The sequence below is a fragment of the Bombus vancouverensis genome, chromosome 16 (assembly GCF_051014615.1).
Source record: "Bombus vancouverensis nearcticus chromosome 16, iyBomVanc1_principal, whole genome shotgun sequence".
Taxonomy (NCBI): Eukaryota; Metazoa; Arthropoda; class Insecta; order Hymenoptera; family Apidae; genus Bombus; species Bombus vancouverensis.
The window spans coordinates 8,212,136-8,236,530 of NC_134926.1; the positions used below are offsets into that span (position 1 = coordinate 8,212,136).

General features: G+C 32.1%; 3 protein-coding genes across 9 annotated transcripts; 1 reads left to right on the forward strand and 2 right to left on the reverse strand.

The window, feature by feature from the left end:
- Positions 1 to 108: 108 nt before the first annotated feature.
- LOC117161116 (uncharacterized) lies at positions 109 to 14,980 on the reverse strand. Of its 2 annotated transcripts, XM_076625227.1 has the most exons (6): positions 14,881 to 14,980; positions 14,093 to 14,441; positions 13,228 to 13,549; positions 11,684 to 11,761; positions 5,105 to 5,299; positions 109 to 3,911 (listed from the first exon to the last, which is right to left on the reverse strand). In XM_076625227.1, the coding sequence occupies exons 3-6, from the start codon at positions 13,243 to 13,245 to the stop codon at positions 1,290 to 1,292; spliced, it is 2,913 nt and encodes a 970-aa protein (XP_076481342.1). In that variant the 5' UTR covers positions 13,246 to 13,549; positions 14,093 to 14,441; positions 14,881 to 14,980; the 3' UTR covers positions 109 to 1,289. The 2 variants fall into 2 exon arrangements, with proteins under 2 accessions (XP_076481342.1, XP_076481343.1); XM_076625228.1 differs by lacking the exons at positions 11,684 to 11,761; positions 13,228 to 13,549; positions 14,093 to 14,441; positions 14,881 to 14,980 and adding an exon at positions 5,481 to 5,583.
- A 1,008-nt stretch (positions 14,981 to 15,988) lies between these two features.
- Positions 15,989 to 22,330, forward strand: Mer (ezrin/radixin/moesin family protein merlin). 6 transcript variants are annotated; one of them, XM_076625760.1, is made up of 11 exons: positions 15,989 to 16,280; positions 16,444 to 16,550; positions 16,634 to 16,763; positions 16,847 to 17,052; positions 17,127 to 17,354; positions 17,433 to 17,851; positions 18,378 to 18,507; positions 18,582 to 18,917; positions 19,241 to 19,718; positions 20,181 to 20,405; positions 21,628 to 22,330. In XM_076625760.1, exons 2-9 carry the CDS (start codon positions 16,452 to 16,454, stop codon positions 19,616 to 19,618), a joined length of 1,926 nt encoding a protein of 641 aa, XP_076481875.1. In that variant the 5' UTR covers positions 15,989 to 16,280; positions 16,444 to 16,451; the 3' UTR covers positions 19,619 to 19,718; positions 20,181 to 20,405; positions 21,628 to 22,330. The 6 variants fall into 6 exon arrangements, with proteins under 6 accessions (XP_076481875.1, XP_076481873.1, XP_076481876.1 ...); XM_076625763.1 differs by having other exon boundaries at positions 15,991 to 16,280; positions 17,433 to 17,642; positions 17,745 to 17,851; positions 20,181 to 22,330; XM_076625762.1 differs by having other exon boundaries at positions 15,991 to 16,280; positions 16,481 to 16,550; positions 17,433 to 17,642; positions 17,745 to 17,851; positions 20,181 to 22,330.
- Positions 21,966 to 23,881, reverse strand: Pex12 (peroxisomal biogenesis factor 12). Its single transcript, XM_033342592.2, has 6 exons — positions 23,572 to 23,881; positions 23,106 to 23,214; positions 22,838 to 23,034; positions 22,395 to 22,763; positions 22,212 to 22,297; positions 21,966 to 22,141 (listed from the first exon to the last, which is right to left on the reverse strand). Exons 1-6 carry the CDS (start codon positions 23,689 to 23,691, stop codon positions 22,030 to 22,032), a joined length of 993 nt encoding a protein of 330 aa, XP_033198483.1. The 5' UTR covers positions 23,692 to 23,881; the 3' UTR covers positions 21,966 to 22,029.
- Positions 23,882 to 24,395: the final 514 nt, after the last annotated feature.

Below are 24,395 nucleotides of genomic sequence, written 5' to 3' on the forward strand. Positions count from 1 at the left end.
ATGTTACAGATAATTTAATAAAAGTACAAAAACTAATATTAATCTTAATCTAATTATGGAATTAATATATAATTAAGAAGAAGATAATAGTATCTTTGCTACAAAAGATACAATGATTAAAGTATACAAAAATATGAAATACTTTTAGTTAAAAAAATACAGTAATTTGTGAGCGTATCATTTATTTTTCTAAAGTAAAAAAGACATTAGTCACAATTTTGTATTTAATTGAAATAGAATCAATTTATGCGGCTCTGAAATGCAACATAAAAAGATCGAATACATTATTTTCTATAATTATATTATGTATCAGTCTTGACTACCTAAAGTATAATTAATCCAATAAAAAATCACAATTAATGAAATTTGTTCTGTTAATCGATATATGAGATATTTTTTAAATGATTTCGCATTCATAATAAATATAATACATTCTTCTATATTCTCATATTTACATTGCATTTATAATCGTAAAATTAATATTTGTAAGTGAATAATAGGTACGATTTAGGGGAAAGCAAAAATTCTTTGCATTTGTTGAAGTTAATCTATGTTCCCCACAGTACTCTGAAGGATGGATGACGTCCACTGCCCAGTAACTTTATCGACTGTATACGTCCCTGTATCTGGGGATTAAGAATTCACTTACAGTAGCCCCTGCTTGTCGTAAGAGGTGACTAAAAGGATTGTGCAAGGACGTTTAGTAGAAATCCGCACCCCACTATCATATAAATAAATCTCGATACTCATATATTAAAGCTTAATGAAAATCGTCCGAAAATTGAGTCATGACTAGTTATAAAAAATCGACATGAAGGGACAAGAAAGTTATCATTCTACCCATGCGTGACATGTTATGAATGTCTCAGACAGAGACAGAGACAGTTTACTCATCTCTGTCTATCTGTCTCGAATTTTGTTGCTTTTCCACAACAAGTCACGACTCAATCTTTGGACGGTTTTCCCTAGCGAGTGTCGAGACCTGTTTATATGATCATCATGTCCCGCATTCCTTTTTCCTTCAGGAAATAAAATTATAATTCCAAACAAAAAAGTAATTAGGAAATGAAATTAAGTGGTTTAATTATTACAAATCACAGTAAATAATCATAAAGAAATTTGAGGTTATTTCAAAATATAGAAATTTTATGATCTGCAGTAATAAATGGAATGTTTCAATTACCAAGAATTCCATTAAGCAATTATCACGAATTTAAGGTTATTCCAAAATTCCAAAACCTATGTTCAAAATTTCATTAACAAAGATATAAAATAATGATTTGCGCAAATTATTCCACCTTCGTTGCAGTCTGTTCATCATATTGGACCGAAGGTACCATGGGTGGCTTGAACCCGTATTCCATCTTGGACTGCCTGAAGTTTCCAGTGTTACCAATTTCCTGCCTCGTTCTTCTCAACGTTGTCTGAACATCCGGTGCTGAGTACAGAGACTTGGATTGTATTGTAGTGGCAGTTTTCCTTGGTACTGGACCTACGTACTCGTCCTTAACCTTGTCTTTCTCCGATGTCCTTCCATAAGCCACCAAATTACCATTAGTTACTGAATAAGTCACCGAATGAGGATGTTGAATGCTGTATGACGCAAATTTCTTCGGCAATGAGTGTATCAATGGTTGCCTAGCATGAGGGCGATTCAAGGCCAAATACCCTTGTCCATAAAACTGATTTGTCGAATTATAGTAACTTTGCTCATTATCAGTTCCATAAATTGGCTCCACTGGAGTCTGGAAATTCTGCCTTACCGATTGCTGATAATTACCATCAGGCTGAATATTATAGATTGGGGCTGATTTTATATGTTTACTATTCTCCAAGGGATATGGTCTACCTTTCTCGATTTCTATCGAGTACGGTCTAGGTAGGAGCACTGGCTTCTCAACGACCTTCTCCACAGGTACTGGTACCGGTACAGGTTTCTCTACCACCTTCTCCACCGGAATTGAAACCGGTTGAGAAACCCTAAAATGAATTGGTAAAGGTATGATAAACCTCTGGATGGCGAATGGTACTTTCTTCTCAATCACCTTCTCCACGTGGACAGGATATGGGATCCGTATCTGCTTCTCTACTACCCTGTCTATCGGTATGTGTACAGGGAACGGTTGGGGAATCGTTATCTGCTTCTCTATCACTTTCTCCACTGGGTATGGCACCTTTTTTTCAATCACGTCCACCGTCTGGGGCATATGGATATTTTTCTCCACGGAATACGGCTGTGACATCGACATCAGGAGCCTCAATTCAGTCGGTGGTTCGCTGGTAACTTTGGTCAGCAGAATCTGAGGCGCTTCTTGAGTCACTTGCAGGTTCTCTAAATTAGTCAAACCCGAAAGACTCTCTATTCCCCTTGATGGTTGTGCAACAGCAGGGGCTGGTCCCTTTGGCAGCTCGTAGTTACTCAATTTAATTTTTGCTTCAGGAATTCCTTGCACTCTAGAGTGTGTTACTTGATCATATTGAGCGCCGTCTACTTGCCCCGTAACTCCGAAAATGGGTTTGACATCTACTGGACGAGGCAAACCCACGGTCTGGTCGACCTGCCCACTTCCTGCTGAATAAATAACGTCATTCTCATTCACATTATACTCATAACGACTATGTTCTTGGTTGTTAATACTTTCGTCCAAGATCTCGTTGCTCCTGTATATATTAATCTGACTTTGTCTCTGATCCTTTGATTGACTCCTTCCTGGCTTTCTATAGTCTTCCTGTGCATGCTGCTTTAATAATGGCAGCTGCTGGGCGCTAGGAATGAACTCCACAGGGTAGTGGATCTCCTGAATGGGGGCTGTATGAAATATTTCCACGGATTTTTGGATCTCAACTGACTGAACTGGCGAGTTTGTGGCTATCACCTCAGAAATTTGCTCTTGTTGCGATACCTGATCACTGTCGAAGCTCAAATTCCTAGAAACTGGGGCGTCATTTTGAACCAAACTCTGGGTATCAATCTTGGTAACTTCTGGTGTTTCAGATTTGTCCTGGGGATAGAGTTTTGTCAATGTGATTTGGTCATTGACTAAATTTAGATCTTGCCCAGCGTTCATCAAGGCGACACCAACCTGCAGAGGATTTAGGATGACAGGTGGTGCCGCCAAATATCCATCTTCTGAAACTTTTGTTTTTACTGATTCCGTTACAGCTGTGGTTAGCTTCGAAACCTCGTTTTTATCAGTATAATCAGGTGTGGTAGTGTAGGAGTATTTCTTTTGTCGTGGAAAATCTGGAACCACTATTGGTCCAGAAAATTTGCCTAAAGAAACTGATACTATGGGAGAAGAAGTTGATGAAGAAGCATCCTTAATTATGGATGAACTGTTAGCACGATCTCCATCAGTTTCCTTCTGCTTCAAGGTTCTCTGAGACTCTGTGCTCTTCATCGGAGAGGAAGGAAGTCGTTCCTTCGAGGACGTGTTTAGATTACTGTTTGAAGTATTCAATTTTTTGAATACGTAAGGACGAGCACTCTTTCTATACTGTTTTCTTTGATCCTCGGAGAACGATGAAGCATCGAGAGGTTGTTTTATTCTGAATCGTCTGTGACTCTCGTTACTTCTTGGTCTGGATGAAGATGAGCTGCGTACTCGTTGTCCAAATTCTCCTATACTTTCAATATCTAGATTTTCTTCTGGAATAGATTGATCTATGTCACTGGTGTTACTTTCTTGAGAGAAATATTTGCTAGTTGTGCTCGAATCTTGTAGAACTATTTCTTGAGATGGAACGTACTCCACTGTGACTGTCTCGTTAAATGCACTTTGACTGGTCCTTCCTAATCTCGTAATGGTATCGAGCGATTCGTTTAATATGTCTTCTGAAGAGCTTTTTGCTTTCAAAGGTAGGACATATGGTTGAACTAATTGTTTAGAAAATTGCTGTTGGGATTCATTCTGGAAAGATGTACATTATTATATTATTAAATATGTACAAAGTATTATATATTGAACATATATACATATATAAATTGTTATTATTATTTGAAATAATGAAACACTAGAGAATAAATGATCAATTTTAAAATTGTTATCAACATTATTGATATCATCGAAATTAGAATTTTGATAAGAATACAAACTTCAGCAAAATCACTAAACATTCAACTCTAAAACCAAGAATACCAAAATAATGAACAAAAGGAACTAGATAAAAAAAAATTAATCCTATCTAGTAGTAAATATAACTTTCCAATATTCAAGTACGTACTACAAATAAATTAGATATTTTTACTGAAAGAACCGGCGTGCATTCACGTGGTGTATGATTGTTTACGCAAAAATAAACGCCAATGCACCTGGACAGCGTAATAATCGCTCCTGCAGACGTTTCCTTTTACGCTCGAGAGAAAGCGCATGTCAGGGGATTATTCGAGAATAGAAATGCGCGTGGAACTTGCAATATATATGAATTCCTGATGTTATAAATTATCTGTATAAAGAGATGACGGTAACCTCGACTAACGTAATTTTTCACACGTTTTTATTATTCGTTTACACGATTTCAATGACGCAAATATTCGATATGATTAGTCAGCGCTTCGTGTAGCATCGAAGGCGAATTATATACTTTCCATCAATCAGGAAGGGAAAGCGAGGAAATCCTTCTATTCCTTTAGTTCGCTCAAAAAACCAATCGATTAGTTATAAATATAGTCGTTTAAACCAGTTAGACTATTTTAACATATTAATAAATCAACAAAATTTACTATTCTCACTAACAAATATGATTAATGCAAGCTTTTGCTTGTAAATAAGGATAAATATTTTTTTGTGTTTTGCTTAAAGTTTAAAATAATAATAAATTATTCTTTCAAAAATACTTTTGAAATATAATTCAGGTTTTTATAAATTTTTATATTCTTATGACTATAATTAAAAAGAAAATGAAATTTAAATAAAAATTTGTCCTATCTACCAGATATTATAATAATGTTTGGATATTTCATATATTTTTGAGAAAAATACATTTTTAGTGTTACATCTAGAGTCAGGTGATAAAGTCTAATAATATTTCTAAAGTTAAATGATTTTCAGTTATCCAATTTGTGTAGGATCCTGTATCGAAGAATAAATTAATGTGTACCTACCACTTGATGAATTTCCTCTTTCTCATTAAGAAATTTCACAGTCAACGTTTCTTCCTCTTCTTTAATAGCTTTGGCAATTTCAGAGGAATTGAAGATTCTCTCATGTTGATTTGTAAATTGTTGTTCGATATTTTCAGTTTCTTCTTGTTTCTGGCTATTGAGTAGATCTTGATCATAGGCACGTTCAAAAAGTTTCTATAAATGAAAAAAATATTATTAATAAATCATCAACCATTAAATGATCTATTAATTGACATTCCAATAATTGATTCTATAATACTACAGTACTATAATTCATAAAGCTCGAAATCCATCGATAAGAGAAAATTCTGTAAAATAACTGTGTTTAGTTTCTTCCGGTTGGTTTGTTTGATACCATTTTCAAATTCTCCATTGATCGATATTTGAATAATTAATTACTCCATTAATCAACGCTTTATTGTACTGTCATTCAGGATAAACACTTGAAGAAGATAATGAAGAACCTTTTGAAATAATGTTTCCAATAGCGTTCAGATCTTTATGGTTCGTTTTCCTGTTGTTAAAAAAAGAATCACAGAAGGCACCGGTGTTTCAATAAGAGAAGCAATGCTCCGCGTTGTATAGACAGGCTGTACCAGTCATCAAGGCACGAGCCAGTGGGCGAGGCCGAGCGTCTGACCCAATTTGTTCCAAGTAGAAGTAGAAAACAGATCATGAAGAAGCTCTAGAAATGAAACTCACGACTCTCCGAGTGGGCAAACGAGAGTAGAAAATCGTCAAGTCGATGATTTTGGTAAAAATATATAATAATTGGTGAAACTCACTCGACTAATTGATAATTAATTCATTTTACTGTTAGTTACTATTTTTTACTACTAATAGAATGTGTCAAATAATTTCAAAATAAATACCTTCATCAATGAAATTGCTAAATTTGGATGCTTGTGAAATTGATAATTAATTATGATTTTTGGGGTCCTTTGAGTATATTATAAAGGATTCAGAAGAAATAAAAATAAGTTGTCTTTTATAGGCTACGTATCTATCTATGGGAATTCCCTGTAGAATCATTGATAGAAACAGGATTCTATTTTAATAAGTCCAATGTTTCTTTAGAAACTTTTATCACAAGAACAGAAAGGTACTCATAGAAAATTATGTCATTTTGAAGAATTCATTTCTCTACTACAAACAGCTTTTTATGGATTGATGGAAAAGCAAAGAAATTTATGAAGAATACATTAAAATATAAGATAAATAAGAAATATTATAACTAAGAATCCTGTAAAGAATTCTTAGAAAACCAAAGATTCCATTTTCAATAAATCCAATGTTTCTTTAAAACATCGACTCACAGGAAACTATAAGATTTTTTTGAAGAAGTAGTGAAACTTTTTGTGGACTATGGTAGATCGAAGACAACCATAGGTGGTACAGATCAGATTAATGGTGATATAAGATACAAATTTTGCTTAAGTAGAGTATCATCGAGCAAGAGGAGGTTGAAAATAACGCAGCTGGCCAGGCGAGATGAGAGAAAGGTGGACGTTACGGTACCGACTACCGGTCTCCCTTTCTCCAGTACCATTCGAGCGAGAAGAAAGGCGAAACAGGAAAAGATGCGCGCTGCATTCTTGCAGCTCGCGCAAAAGAAAAACCAGTGAGAGTCGCGCACTGGCTCTGAATCTTATTAAAAGCAAGCTATTTTGGCTAGTCTCACATTAGAATGCACTTCCAATAAATTATAGGATCCAGCTTCCTTTTTGTCATCATGTCTCCTTTCTTCACTCTATTACTCATTTATTATCGAATAATCTGGAATATAATATGTAATTGGTTAGTATAGTATTTTTACTTCACTCACGATATAGCATGCATTATATACTATACCATAAAAAGCGGGCTGGACAAATTTAATTGGTTTGAAATTGAAATTAATGGTTTTTACTCTTCGGATTATATTTTTTCAAATTTTTGAGGTTCTAGACAATGTAGCTGCGAAGTGTAATTAGTAATTACAAATATAATAGTCTAAAGTATAATGCTTGTTAATTAGTAAAAAAAAATGTTCCCCTGTGATTCTTCCCTAATCATATTTAGAATAAAAGTATGATCCACCAAAATTACTAGGATAACCCATATAATATAACAATATTTAATTTGTTCAGAATAGTTGGTACATTCTGATGAATTCTTTAGAGAACTTGTCCGATAATTGCTGGAAATAACCACTGGAGAAATTCGCGACGTGGCTTGGGAACTGTTTGAGGTTTTTCTCCCTAAAAGGAGAATCCCCGAATGGAGTCGACAATATCTTCACTTGTTCTGGATCTTTCAGAATATTGGAAATAATCGGTGAACGATGTTTTACAAGATGAAATCAGCATTGGTAAAAGAGAAATCACTAGATAAGACAGTAAAGAAAGATCGTCTTTCTATTTGCATGTTTTGCGCTGAGTAAAATCATTCTCTCCAGTGAAAAAAGAAAAATGTTTTACTATCCCAACTTATAACTCAGAGAAGATAAATAATAGATTCCCTTTCATTTGGGATTGAAGAATGAGAGGTAAGCATTTTTTAATTAGAGAGGCTGTTATTATGGTGCAGCAACATGTACAGAATTGTCCTGCACTCTGTAACATTCTTTCGAGACACACGACCGACAAAGGGCAGCACTTTCACATTCTATGGCTCGTTGAAAAAAATGCAGGACTGGTGGAATGGTCAATGTCTTTGTCAAGGTCTCCGTAACTAGTGTATCAGCTTTAAGATCTTTAACTTCTTATGGAAGCTAGTTCTAGTAAAAATTTCTTCAAGAATTTCGTTCCTAGTGGGAAATTTCATTAAAACTTGTTTTGCTAGAGAAAAATTAATCATTACATTGTTAATGAAATATTTCTCCAGGAATTATATCGCTAGGAAAAGAATCATTTAGAATCAATTTATATCCTAGTAAAAAGTTTCTTATAGTTTTCGCTGCCCAGAGGATAATTTCTTTTTAAATTAGATGATTAATAAAAAAAACTTAATTATGGCGCTACCGATAGAACATTTCTTCAAGAATCAGATCATAGGGAAGAATTACTTTCTGAGTCGAATGACGACAGAAAGATTACTCTACTTTGCACATTAAATCACCAGTGAACAAATTCCTGGAACAAAAAACGGAGTTGTTTAAATTGGAGCAGAGACGGTGTAAACAAATTTGCAGAAAGATTTGTTACCTCATGTGGGAGGAGGAGAAGAGAAAGAGAAAGGGAACGACCGGGATCGTTTACGTCGAATTTTTGACAGTAGGTGGGTCAACCCTGAACCAGCTTTCATCTGAAAGTGCGTGGAGAAAGTATTCGCAGTTTTTGTATGAGGAAATTCCTTTATGTGTGTGTATATCCTCCAGAATAACCACTATATCGTATTTCTTGTGAATAACTGCTTGTTTATCGTAGAATCCTAAAATTTTGTGAAACCACTAATTTATACAAGTATCCACCACGTTTATCAAATACTAACTACACTTTTTAAATTTTCAGAAAAAATAAGGAAAATAAAATACTGATATAGGAGTGGAAGAGATTTTCTCCGAGATATTACTAAAAATATATTTTGCATTTCGCTCCGACTGTAATCGATGCAACGATTAATTACGATTTCTAGTAATTAACTGAGTAACGTTCCTTTCCTTATGAATCGGGTTGCGAACCCTAATTACAGGAGATTGCGTTTCACGTCGGGCAGAAGCTACTGCAGGTGACCTACAGAAGAGAAAGTAGAATAACTATGAAATAATGCTGCCCTTATCTCAGAAATTCAGTATATGCCGATAATTCAAAGTATGTACATTCATGAGTATGAGCCAAATAATCTCTAACAGAAATACAAATTTCTAGAAAATCTAAATTACAATGTGAAGCTTAAATTCTGCTAACTATATGAGTAATCCATAAACTATAAAAATTTGAGACATGCAATATCAGCAAATTATAATAAAATGCTGCGTAATTCACAGAATATTATTCATGGATTATGCAAATTAAGAATGGATATTATAACATCACACGGCATTTCGATAAATTCCACCAGATCGCGATAGATTTATTACAACCTTGACATAAAAATCTGTACAAGCATAAAAGCATACCTTCTTCAACAAAATTGAAAATAGACTCGACCACTTCGTACTTGTTCCTGATAAGCGAACAAGAAACAAGCATTCTGGTGGTTTCTCGAAGCGTGTAATGACACGTTGGTTGCGGGTAAACGTTTCTGGGTAGAAGCACAGGGGGAAAGTGTAAGCTATACTTTGTTAGATGGACTTGTCGGAAGAGAATGAGACGCGAGTGAAATGACCTAGGCAGCATGCGAAGGTTAAGGACGACTTTCACCTAAAACTTGCGGATGAAGGTTGGCTGGAAGGCCATTCGACTGGACAACCTATAAGCAAACAAGTAAAGACTATTTGAAATGTTGCTAAGATGAAATCTACAAGACTTGAATATTTCTATTTGTCCACAAGACTACTTTGTTCTTTTCATTAATAATAGCAAATCGTTATTTTATACATACGGTTGAAAATGCAAATGGTTACGTGCAAATTATATTTAAAAAATAAAGTGAGGTTAGGCATGTACCGCTAACCTTGTTTGACCATGTTTCATCTATAATTATCGAGTATTAGCTCGTACTGGATCAACTTGTAATTCTGAAACTCTTTCTAGATCAATTCTGCCTAGTGAATCAATCTAAATTTGGTTTCCGTCCCATTCGAAATAATCCCCTCCTGCATCAATCGACTTACAACATTCATTTGAGGCACAACAGAGCCAACCTGATCGTTATATCATTGCAGTAAGGGATTATTTTGAAGGAGACAGAAACCAAATTTAGATTGGTTTATCGATAAATTTGTTATAAACTCAAAGATTAATTCTGTCCAATATAAATTTTGGAGAGATACATAAATGTACATATACATGATACATATGATACACATGATACAAATGATGCATAATGTGTAATAAGAAATATCGAGCGATTCTGTACATGAAAATTAATTGAAAAAACCACCAAGATACATAGTTGTAAAAGTATGTTCAAGGCATCGTCGAGACAGTACACGAAGTAGCACTCGAATGACGCCCGCAAGTAGATCGAGGTTAAAGATTTCTATGCCCGAAGGTTAAGGATGTCCCCCGATAGTGTCTATTGGTCCGCGGGGGTTACACGTGAAAGGTTCTTCTTCTGATTTACGTAAGGCAACGAAACTTGTTCTGTATTGTTTGTCCCGCGTCGAAAGTAACTTCCGCTCTGAGTTCGGTTCACTGTTGCATTCTCAAGGACAAGCGAATCGAGCTCCTCCGATTTATGGTTAGATTAAGAACCTTAGGTTAGGTTATGGAGACAATACTAATTGCGAGGATGATATATATATATTAGTAACAAACAATGCTAATTTTCTTTTGTAACAACCATTATGCTTTTCTTCTATTTAATGGTTTCCTGAATTTATAGAATTTGAATTAGATTATGGAAATATTAGTAATAGATTCTCTGAAGGGTATATTTATAGTCCTCTTCGTTGAAAGATATTACAGAGAGGCTAGTAGAAACACATATATTTTCAATTTATAGAACTTGATTTAGGTTAAGAAAACATTAATAGTGAATTTTTTAAAAGATATTTAATAATCCTCATTTTCTTCAATAAAAAAATATAGAGAATTTAATATAAGATTAATGTATCTTTCGTTTGCTTAAGTAAAGAATATATAGTGATAAAAAACAATTGACTTTTTAAAAAATATCCAGAAAACCCTGAACCAATCTTTGCTATAATCCTCAAGATAATTAATTTACCTAATGATCCTTTATTACCCCTCAACCAATAATTCTACTTGTGAATGGCGATATTCATAAAATGAAATTGTTCACAATTGTTTCCTTATGATCAATGTGATGTCATAAAACCGATCACTGGTTCATCAAAATGCTATTAGGGGGAATGATATGCTATACATTAACGTCATAGCAAAGCGACAGGAAGTCAAAACTTTCTAATCAACGTGGAAAGACAAGGATTATTAAAGGGGGATGGAAAATAAGTGGTTTGGTGAATTCCTCGAAGCAGACGTGCTAATACGACCTCGACACACCGTTTCTCCAGTATACCGATTGAGATTTCTCTCTTGGATTGCATATAGCTGTTATCTAATCTGGACTTTTTTATTAGTCAGAAGAATCCCGCTTTCTTGTAACAAATATCATTAAAATTTAATGGAAATTCGCAATAAAGAACGAAAAAGATTATTTAAAATTACTAAAAATTGTTATATTAGAAATGTTAAAAGGAAATTTATCTAATAATTTCCTTTTAGTTAAAGCCCTTTAGTTTAAAAGTTAAGAAATATACATAGAAAAATTGTGTGGCAGATTTAGAAAAGAGAGAAATATAGAAATCTTCACCGACTAATTTGGAAGTTTAGAAGAGTGGAATGCAAATGGATCTGCAAACAGTAATCGCAGCTGGGAAAATGAAATCACTTGAGAAAAGATTTGCAAATCGTCGGCGTATTATGATACAGGAAAGTTCTTCGCGTTTACCTTTTCGTTGCTCCAGTTTCCATGGGAATCGGATTCCAATGTCGCTGTCACGGTTGTTATCCATATAACCGCAGCCACCTGTAAGAAGAAACAATTTGTTTCATCAATTTCTTCTTTCTCCTCTGCTACATTCGCAACAAAAAAAAATACTACTACTATACTAAAACTAAAAAAGGAAAAGGATACAATAATATAAAAATAAATACTAATGAGTAGATTGCGAGGACTCGTATTTTTATAAACCTAATTATATTTTGCATTTATTATGTGCATTTCGTGCATTTTTGCAATTTTAAATTTCATCCGAATATATAAAACTCCGCAGTCTACTAATAAGTAATGATAATACAAGAGAATTGGCAAAGTAATAAAAGTATGATAAACTTTATACTCTTAAATCATAGAGACTTATCCTTTTTTTATTTTAATAAGGAAAAAAAGATAAAATACTAGAAGTGGAGAATTTGCAAAGCATTAAGTATATAGAATTTTACAACCATTAAATTCTATTTTTCCCCATACTTCTATACAATGTAAGCAAAATTATAATCAGCTAATTTCCTGTTTCCATTGAATTCATCGATTTCGCACTTAATGGCAGAGATTATCATAATCGTCAGCGTTTTCTGGGCTTCCTGATGTCGAGCAATATTTTTACTAGACACAAAAGTAATTAGTTTTTAATGGAACGTTAGAAAAAATATACAGGGATATAGTTGAATGAAGATGGCTTTGTCACTGGGAAGAATTGTGTCAGACACAATGCATAACGTGAAGATAATATTACTTCTTCGGTAACAATGATAAAAATATTTATATGTATTCTATATATGACTTATTAACATAGTGAACACGTTAGTATCGTTATTTCAAGTTTACTTTCGATTCTTCATTAAAGATTTAATTACTTTCTAACTGTTGCACATACATTAACTATAAATAGTTCTGGCAGTCGTAATGGGTTTACAAATTTCATGAGCAGATGTTAAATCAAATTTCTGAATAAATAATAAAACGTTTACTCGGGAATTTAACTAATTGTACTGTAAAAAGTCTTACTTTTATTTGTTTTTCAATAACAAAATTCATGAAATTTACTTAAAATAATTTGCAATAAGTTACAAGGAAATGTTAAATTAAATTTTCGAATATAGAAACTTTTTAAATAAATGACATAAGCATATAAATATTAAATTTCTTAATTTTAATTTTCATTAACATGTTCCGATTATACTGTACCATCTGTGTCCTTACAATTTTACTATAGTCTTTTTCCAAAATTCACTCCAAATACAATTTTATTAAAAAGCATTTTATTTTCAAACAAATTTTCAAAGTTGAAAACGTTAATTGAACAGAAGTTCATAAATGCGCAATCTTTTAATTTTAACTTTCATTTAAAAATTCCCACTCTGTTATACTATTTGTATTTTCGCAATTTTTATGATTTCTTCGATATTCATTCAGCATTCTTGCTAAAAAAATATTCGCTATCTTTTACGCAAGGAAAATCGAAAGAGTTAAATGAAAAAAGAGGCACTTACGAAATGAAGGAGATTCATGTCTTTTGTGTGTCGATTAGCGAGTCGTTGAACAGTAGTTCCTGCGCGTACTGCCCTCCCTAGACTTCCAGGATGTTCTTCTCTATTCTCTTATACGGCTGCCAATCCTCTGGAACCTCGATCCGATGCACGCACTCCGGAAAGAAATAGTGTACTACTTCGCCCCGACGCGATACACTTGACTTAACTGGTAGCTCCAGTTATCCCCACGCATCAAAGGAGTTCGAAGAGAGCTACGGTCACCTTTAAAGATCTCTTGACCAGCATCGGATACACACACTGGTCGACATCGATATTCCGTTCTCTAGAACACGATTTAACCAGGAAATAAAATAAGAATGGCTATTATTACTAAACTGCAGATTTTTATGCAAATTCATATTTTTATGAACATAACTGAAGGAATGAAATTTAAATAGAAACTTGTTTCGTCTACCAGATATCATAATAAATTATTAAACTCTATTTTGGATATTTATATATTACATGCATTACGTGCATTTTTACGCCCCTAAGTTTCCCATAAGTGCATAAAAATCCATAGTTTAATTACTACACTCCGCGACGAAATATTAGGACAATCTTGAATTTTTAAAGATGATGATGTGTACGAAGATTTTATGCAGAGGTGTACAAAGAGTGTCCTTTCTTTGGTAACTTGCGAAAAAGCAGCAACTGTTCAAGTTATCTTCTAGAAATGATATTTGTTTATGTGAAAAACAGACGGGATAAAGTAGTAGGACATGCTTAATATATGGGATAAATGATTCACAAGAAAGCACAGGAACAAATTTAAACATTTGTAATCTACTTGTTAAATACGGTCAAATAAAATATGATTACATACCGTATAGTCACTGGAAATATCGTTATGCAGATGATGGTATGCGACTGCTTTACAAGACTACCGTCAGAGGTAGAAATGTCTCATATGTAACTATATTTAATTTTGTTGGCGATTCGCGCGCGAAATGCCGTGGAGGGAGGAAAAATTATCGAATGAAAGGTCGAGAAAGTGACATTGATGGAACCAGCAAATTCCTCGTGATTCTGCAGTTTTCCTTTCTTCTTCTACCAGTTATGATTGCAATTAATAGCCGAGTTCTTGACCAAGCGTTAAAAACACACAGAAGAAACGGAAAGTTTACCATTCTCTTGTTGCACCGAACTCACTACATTATTCGTATGAAAATATTCTGAAAATACAATAACAAATTATTAAATGAAAAAATTTGGAAACTCTTTGAAAACATTTATAATGCTTCAAAGTATAATAAATGTATTTGTAAATTCTATGTCAATTATAGTAATATAAATTACATTATAATTACTAGTATATAATAGTTAGTAATAAAAGTAGCTGAATTTACGAATAAAAGACCTTATCAACATATATTGTATGTACATAACCTAACAATGAAATTTTGTAACATTTTATTTCAATAAAAATAACCTTTCTATAGAATGTACTAATATATGCATAATTTGCATCTAATCCTAACTGAAAGTAAACATAATAGTCATATTAAATGATTGGACTAAATTAACGAAGCATATCTTGCAAGGGAACCGAGCAGGAATAAATTATTTTTTTTTTTTTACAGTTTCGCCCAACGGCGTATGATACCTTTTTACCTTCTACAGTTTATCACTGAGTAGGCAATAAATAGTCTTGCCTTAGTTATTTGATTCCACTGCTTACTTTCGACTACCTTTCACTAGTTCGTGTGTATTCCTATTCGTCTCATTAAAACAAACAAAAACTGCATTTAGTAGCATCCATCGTCAATATACACTTTCAACATCTTTACGAAACCTATAATACAAAAAGAGAATAGAGAGAATAGGATTCTAAGAGAGGGAATAGTAAAATGTTATAATTTGATCTTTCCCCGGTTCGATATTTGAAAAATTACATAACGAATTTTTTGTATACCAATTATAACAGTAAAATGTACTATTATGAGGTAAGATTAACACAGAACTAGATCTGGCATTGTTGTGCTAATATTTGTTGCATGTATATTAATTGGTACTCCTAGAACTAGAATCGATTTCCAAATTTGATCGGTACTCATCATTGACATATTTTATAAATCGAACTATAGTTTTATGATATACTTTTGTGATTCTTATAGTACATCAGTAAAGTATGCTTAACTATAATCGTTCGATTTTAGGTAATTAAAAATTGCAGATTTCAGAGTTTATATTCGTGTTCACTAATTCATAGCTTTTAAAATTGTGAAGTATCATCCTTAACGATCTAAATATACATTCTTTTTCCCTCTTTTTTCCTCTTTATATTGCTGCTTAACGTATCCTGTATCTTACCTTATTGGTAATGCAGACCCTTACATAAATTACTATTCTTCTGAGCATTATTAGACTAATCAATTCAAATAAATCGCTAATAAAATAATGAAAGTAAATAACAATTTACTATTATTATCAATATAAAATATAATAAAATTTTTAATTCATAATCAACTGTTATCGTTATCGATTATTAACTTTATGGCAGTTCGACCTTAGCCACCGAAATTTCAACATTACCGATAGTGTAGATCTCTTCAAAAAGAGAAAAATTATATCAAATTTATACTATTCTATTCCCTTTTCTAACGTCGTCCTTAAAAATATTATTCCAAATAAATTACATTTATAAAGAATTAAAATGAAACCGCGATATCGATCAATTGATGTTGCAGATTTTAAACTATCGAAAAACAAAATGTTAGATTATCTAGACTGTCAGTATAGTCACTGTCTCGAGCGAAGTTACTCGAATTGGCTAAAATTGGTGGAATAAACTATTTCAAAAGGCGGAGAGATTAGTTTATGTATCGCTATCAATTCTGCTGCTGTTTTTTTTTCTCTCCGAAAATAAAGTTTGGAAAAAAGGCCAACGGAATGTGATTTAACAAGGAAATCCACGGTTCGAGAGATCGTTACGCTGTTCCACGGGAATTCGAGTGGATCGAATCGTTATTACGTGTTTCAATGTATTTCGTCAATATGTTGCGAATGCGTAGGTAAGGTTATCTATCATTCATATTTTTTCTGGATTATTTTGAACAATATGAGAAACGGTTAAAGCCGAGCAAAGCCCCGCAGAATAATCTTAGGTGCTTTCGTTCTTTTTTTCTTCCATTTTTTTTGCGATATTGATTACCCTTCTTCTTTCGTGATGTTGAGTGAACATAATGAGGAGTAAAATGCCACCATTTCGAAGGAAAAAGTCTGGAAAATCTTTCCCCGTTAAAGTCTGTACCCTGGACGCTGAACTCGAATTCAGTTTGGAGGTTAGTTTCTACTTAAATTACTTGGTTACTTTGTTACTGTCAAATATCATGCGAACAACTACTTTAGGCTATTTACATTACAGTGGAGATCAACGGGAAGAGATCTGTTCGATTTGGTCTGTCGTACAATAGGATTAAGAGAAACGTGGTATTTTGGACTCCAGTATGAAGATGCTAAAGGATTTATATCTTGGTTAAAATTGGACAAAAAAGGTGGAATATTAAATCCATTGATCATAGGCTAATTTGTTTCATAAATCATACTTTATTAATGCTTTGATAAACTTATATTTTAGTACAAGATCAGTGTATTTCTCAGCAACCTACGACACCTTTTATGTTTCTGGCAAAGTTCTATCCCGAGGATGTTGCTGAAGAATTGGTGCAAGAAGTAACACAACACTTGTTCTTCCTGCAAGTGAAACAGGCCATCCTTTCAATGGATATTTATTGTCCACCAGAGGCATCTGTTCTGTTAGCTTCTTATGCAGTTCAAGCGAAGGTGATTGTACCTCCAGTTATCTTTTTAAAATAAACATTTTTACTTGTACTAATCTGTGACCTCAAACGTTATAGTATGGAGACTATGATGAAGTATCATACCGTCCAGGAATGCTCGCTAGCGAGGATTTGTTGCCACAGAGAGTTATCGATCAGTATCAGATGACGCCTGAAATGTGGGAAGATAGAATAAAAATTTGGTATGCTGATCATCGTGGAATGTCAAGAGATGAAGCAGAAATGGAATATCTAAAAATTGCTCAAGATCTTGATATGTATGGAGTAAATTATTTCCCTATTAGTGTAAGTGCAATAACATTTTGTAGATAAAATAAAATTTTTATTGTAAAAGTATTTTTATTCAGCAATATAAATTATTAGAATAAAAAAGAAACTGACCTTTGGTTGGGAGTCACGGCCTTGGGACTGAACATTTACGAGAAGGAGAACAAGCTGGCACCGAAAACAACATTCACGTGGTCGGAGATACGACACATCAGTTTTGATGACAAGAAGTTCGTAATAAAGCCGGTGGAGAAAACGTCGCCGAACTTCGTGTTCTTCTCGCAGAAAGTTCGGATGAATAAACTGGTAAAAAAACAGTCAGATGTTGGCAGCTGGGTGAAGGGTTTGATAGCTTTAGGATTCGACGAACAAAACAATGACAAAGCTGCTCACATATTATTTGTTAAGATCCTGGACCTGTGTATTGGCAACCACGATCTGTTTATGAGGAGACGCAAACCTGATTCTATGGAGGTGCAACAGATGAAAGCACAGGCCAAAGAGGAGAAGTCGAGGTACGTTTTCACACATATATATTTCGCGAAATGTTGCTTAAATTTTCATTGCTTTTTAATACAACTTTAATGCAATGTTAAATATATATGATATTCTTTCTATTATAAATTAAATTCTTATAATTTGACTGCAGCTTGTGAACTGGAATGTTTTATTAACTAAAAATGAAAAAATAAGTTTGACATTTTTTTGATGAATTATAAAAGATGTATCTAATAATTGTATGCATGAAAAGTTTATGTATATTTCACTATAACAGTATCCTAATTAACCTCTATTTCTCTTTTCTTTTTGTTGTTTTATATTATTTTATAGGAACTGAGAAATAATTAAATAGATGTTTAAAAAGGTTAGTATATTTATTTAAACATTTAAAAGTGGAACATCTTCAAAGGAATCATGTAAATACTTTCTAAAGGTATTTTTTAATGGATAAGTAATTACTACTATATTATATTACTATATTAACTTATCATTTTTTAAACAATGTATAACTTTTACTCTGTAATAATATTGTTTTGTTAGGAGACAAATCGAGAGAAATAAACTGGCACGAGAAAAACAACTCAGAGAAGCAGCAGAAAGGGAAAAGGCTGCTATGGAGCAACGTCTTCTGCAGTATCAGGAAGAAATTCGTCTAGCAAACGAAGCACTTGTAAGACAACATAAGTAACTTTGTATTACTGTAATACCTAAAAATTATCTTTAAAAAATTTCGTATTATTATAGAGAAGGTCTGAAGAAACTGCAGATTTACTAGCAGAGAAAAGTCGCGTGGCTGAAGAGGAGGCCATGCTATTAAGTCAGAAGGCTTCAGAGGCAGAACAGGAGATCACACGTATACGATTGAATAATATGAAGACCGAAGAGGAAAAGGTTCACCTAGAACGAAAGACCAGAGAGGCAGAGTTGCTTACAGAAAGGCTGGTACAAGAATCAGAGCGAAGAGCAGCAGAAGCAGAAAAATTAAAAGATGAACTGCTGCGTGCACGAATTGCTGAAAAGGAAGCAAAGGAAAAACTGTTGGAATTCCTCAGCAGAAACGCTTATACTGCTACTATAGCTGTATGCATCCAAATCATAGGAATAATTAATAGACTCTGGATCTTTATGCAAATTTATATTTTTATGAATATAAGTTAAAAAATGAAACCTAGGTAGATAATTACCTTATTTACTAGATATTATAAGGAGTACTGTATTTTGGACATTTTTATATATTTTTATATATTATGTTCATTCTGTGCATTTTTGTACCTCTTAAATTCTTCATAAATGCATAAAAATCAGCAGTCTAATAATTAAATATAATTTATAAAGTTAGAATGAAATATAGTTTTATTTCATTCATATAATTAAAATTAATATTTCTCTTAATATTTTCATAGCCTGTGCCAAATCTATTCCCATCGACACAAGTACTTCCGTCAGATTTGCAAGCGGATCTTCAGACACTGCAATTGGATACTGAACCTCTGCCAGCTGACCTAACTTCATATGATCTAATTGCCGATGGAGACGTCGATCAGCTCTCCCTGGAAATAGAGAAAGAAAGAGTCGATTACTGGGAAAAGAGCAAACACTTGCAAGAGCAACTTAGAGAATTGCGTACAGAGATAGAAGTTATGAAGGTCGGAGAGAAACAGTGCGAGTTAGATCAATTACATGAAGAACAAGTGCGACTCGGTGAGAATAAGTATAGTACGTTAAAGAAAGTGAAGTCTGGGTCCACCAAGGCCAGAGTTGCGTTCTTCGAAGAATTGTAGTTGATGTGTTCTTAAGAGATTGAAAAATTGAACGGACGCTTTATGGAGAGGAGATGAAACGAATATGCGATTGGGTATGAAATTTTTGAATCTCAGACACGTACGTATGTATACGTTCTAGAATACTGAAACGTACGCTTTCTGTTGTAGCAGTTTGATTTACCCTCTAATATTAACAATATCGATATAATTAGTAAATCATACTTAAAGCGCAGTAAAATTGTCCCTCTTGCTTGAACTTATATTTGTTTCTATCCCCTATGTATCTTTACCTATTTTGTCGTGTTAACGTACAGTTTCTAATAATTTAGTAAGTCGATTAGTAGAATTTTGCATGAAGTACATACACAAAAATCAAAATTATTAGTAGAATTAATAGATATTAATGATTGTGTAGAAATAAGCAATTTTTGAAGTCGTATATTTTTTTTAAAGCTACGATAATTTCAAAATACTGCTCCCTTTTTTAAACTTCAGCATTCAGAAAGCATGTATTTCTTAATATTTTGTTAAATTTTAATAGAATTGGAATGAATTTTAATTCAATTTTAATACGTTTCAGTTATAATCTAGTATTATCATAATACATGCTTAGGTACTATTATTGTTACTATGTTAATACTCTTTAACGTGAAGTGATTGAATGTGCCTATAAGAATTTGCATCGTGCATCGCATGATTGGTAAAGGAGCTTATCGAAGACAGAGAAAACTGTATTAAAGCTGCAGTCTAGTCAAACAACTTGAGAAAGTGAACTAACTGGCGACCAGATTCTTCATTGGTAAAGGTACAAAAAGAAACAATAGAAAATCTACTTAATTCGAACAGTTATAAAACGCAATTGCTGCGAACAAAAAATGTGATTCTTAATGAAATTACGAAAGTAAACGAAAAATTCCAGTGGAATATTAATCATAATTTTAAAAGTCTGATAATGATACAAAAAAAATAACGTGTATACTCATACATCAGTATAAGCTTATTTTAACAAAATGGAGAGGATATTCTTTATGTAATTTTTACATAAGGAAAGTAGAAGCTTTTTATAATTGCAAATACGCGAGGAATTGTTTATATCAACATAAAATCTTTTGAGATAATAATGTATAATTAAGGTTTTAAGATTTGTATATATAAAAGAGTTAACATAAAATTTGATCAGTGTATGAGTATATATAGCGATATTCTCGTCTTTTTTTTTAGATAATCTATATGTAAGTGCAAATCATTGTTATTAATTTTTATGCCATGAAACGTAACTAACATAATTGATATACGGTTAGTTTGATTAGACTAGAGCGTTAGAACTTCTATGCATTATTAATCGTGGCCTTCGAAAAAAAAATGTTCCTATCAATGTAGTAAGAAAGTCAGTGTTCAAGTATTCTACTTAATTAAGTAGGGCTTTCCAAGCATTCTAAAATGTAACATATCCATCGATTATAATATAGAGACAAATGTATATAATACTTTCTGAACGAGAAAAGATTTTAATTTTTATATGAAGTAACGTATATATTGCATAATCCTATTTCCTCAACTCAAAACTTCCTTTATTATTCCTTGTTATAAAGTATACATAGATTAAATTTTTATAAGCAGATATATAGAATTACAAAAATGGGAAATTTTTTAATGTTTTGTGTATATATATACTTGAAATTAATATTTCATCACTTTCATAAATTTCTCTACGAAGTGTGTGCCATAATTTTTCATAATTACTTCAAATTGTAAGTTGGTAATATTCAATAAGATAAAGTAAGAAAAATTTTTTGGATTAGAAAACTTTTAAATTGATATCTACAATCGTAAGGGTGCCTTATACATTATTAATAAGTGAACAATACTCGAACACTGATTACTTGGTAATATGGAAGTACAGGAAAGGTAAATACTTATTATATTACCTCTTAGATAATGTTCTTATATTTTGCGAATCATTTTTATTCTTAGATTCTATATAGAGTGTCGAATATTCAGTATTGAAATATATTACATTCTTTAAGATGTTTTACCAAAAGTCTGGTGCGAGTGTTCAATCGAAACCGATGACTGGAACTTCCGGCGCCGTTGTCTGTGATTCAAGTACGCGAGTGTATTGGATGCTAATTAAAACCTTCAGCTGAAATCAGTATTTTTTTCTACAATATAGAGGAATGTACCTGTAAATGTTATTCACAATTGCAATTATTCAATTAGTTTATTCCACGCCAGGGAACTTTTATTTTCATGAAACTCTCGTTGACATTGAAAGTTATGTTACAATACAATGAATGCATAAATATTTTCATTACGTTCGTATTGAAGGTGATTTTGTCCTATATAACAATGATAGTGCAAGCAATTTGAGAAATAACAATCTTTTATTTACATATACAATTTTTCTGATAAAATATGCACATTATTACTTAGCCTAAATACAAACGTATTAAGTCATCTTCTTTGGCAGGATAGTTTGTCACTGGACACTTTCTGTCTGTGCGTATCACAGGAAGAATGCATTGATAGCAGAATGCGTAACTGTGAAATGAAATATTTATGAATTACAATCTAAATTGGAACTTCTTACTTTTATAATGTTTACACATACCCAGATACTGAAAGTACTGTATGTATTCTGAGTGCTTTACGACAGATTGGACATATGCCTTTGTACTGCTTTGCTATTTCTGGAATCTAAAATAAATAAAAAAAATATTTTACATATAATTGCAGATTACACAGAGAAAGAACTTTAGTACATAGTTACAATTATTAATTATTATATTCTTGCCTTAGGAGGTGGTGGAATGGGTAATGACAGTAAGTTAGTTGAATAATGTTCTTGAGTCCACCATGATACAAATTGAAGGAAAAATGCTCCAAATTCAAAAGATGTAGTCACCATTCTTTGAAATATATCTACCCCATCACTAAGGCCAAAGGAATTGTTTCTAATCTTTCTTAATAGATCAGAAATACTAATTATTGGTTCTGGTTCTGCATATGTTAAAGTAATAGATAACAGCTTCAAAAGCGGGGAAGTATATGCAGATTTTCCAGAAATATAAACTATATAATTATACAGTACCATAAATTCATATATCATAAAAATTATCGCGTTTCCTTTGATAATGCAATTACAATACAATTTTTTCCATTTCTGCAATGAAAAGTAAGTTTAAGAATTATTTGAAAAAATAAATATAAATCAAAATTAAATATGTTAATAAATACCGATTTTGGAGCACATCCATCTAATTCTTCGAGTTTATATCTTTGACTTAACTGAGATAGTTTATTTTTTATATAAGGGAATACAACTGTTAATATCAAAGAAAGATGTTTTTGCTTGTTTGATAACTTGCTTTTAATTTTCGAATCTACTACAGTTATGCGTTTTAAACCATAAAATGTTTCAGAAAATGAAGCAGCTGGAATATATAGATCTTTTACAAATGAAAACTTCAACTTGTATAGATATTAATAAAAATGAGTCACTTACAATATTTATTCAAGTAATACCATTGAAGAATTGTATTGAAAATTAAATAGCCTTCATCTGTCCATCTAAGAAGATGACTGTATCTTTCAATATTGAATGATATGAGAAACTAAAATTTTATAAAAGCATTTAAAAAATTAATCTTTTATTGCGAGGAAGTAGATTATTATATATTAAATAACAATATATTATTCAATAAATTATTAAATAATTATACAATTATTAAATAATTATATTTAATGAAATTAATTTTATTTTCAAATTTAAATTTCAGACTTCCGGTTTGTTAATTTAAAAAAACGTAAGAATGTTAACTATTAATGCAATCAGAACATGATAGTTTATTATCGATTTTAATTTCACAAAAATGTAGAGTACTTTTTATTAATAACATAAGAATGAAACACTTAATTATAATTGAAATTATATTAAATTCTATTTTTGAAGATCAGTTAACCTAACCTACCGATAGAAATTTTTTAAAAGAAGGTTCGACAATGGACGATAATGATTCCTGTGCTATAATTTCAAAAATAGAAGGTTTTATAAATGCTGTTCCAGTTAAATGAGCTCCTTTTTCAGCCATTTTTGATTTTCCTTATTACACACTACTCTCTACTTTTTTCATTATTTATATAACGACCTATTACCCATGACGAGTAATTCTTAAAAACATGGATAATAAATTTATTGCAGATTAAAGCGAATGTATTATCATGTTAATTGACAATTATCATACAAATAATTTCGTAACATCATCAAGATTTAGCAATTTATATGTGTTGTATTGATTATAATCTATTTGATTATAAGTTAAAATTTATTTTGGAAATACAAAAAATACGTCGTAGGTGTATAATATGATTTATGAAAATGTTATAAATAGATATACGACATGTTCAATGAGTCAAGTCAAGAAATGTAAATAAAACCACGTGATTACAATCTAGAGGAAACTACAAATTAGAGAAAGCTATTTTTCCAGACATTAACCTCCTAAATGAAAAGATCTGATATATATTTATATTTTTATTTCTTTTTTTTGGTTAGATTAAACAAATATATCAGATTTAGCAGTTCAGTTTAAACATTTTTTACATTAATATCAAATTATCCTCGTAATTATACTACACCAGCGACTAGCCAATAACTGAAAGTGTTGCATATACTATTGATCAATTATACATATATTTCTTTCTATTTGACTCTATCGACTTGACTCATTGAACAAACTATACTTGCTATAAATTTTAAATAAATCTATTTATGTTGAAAATAGTATTGGAAAAA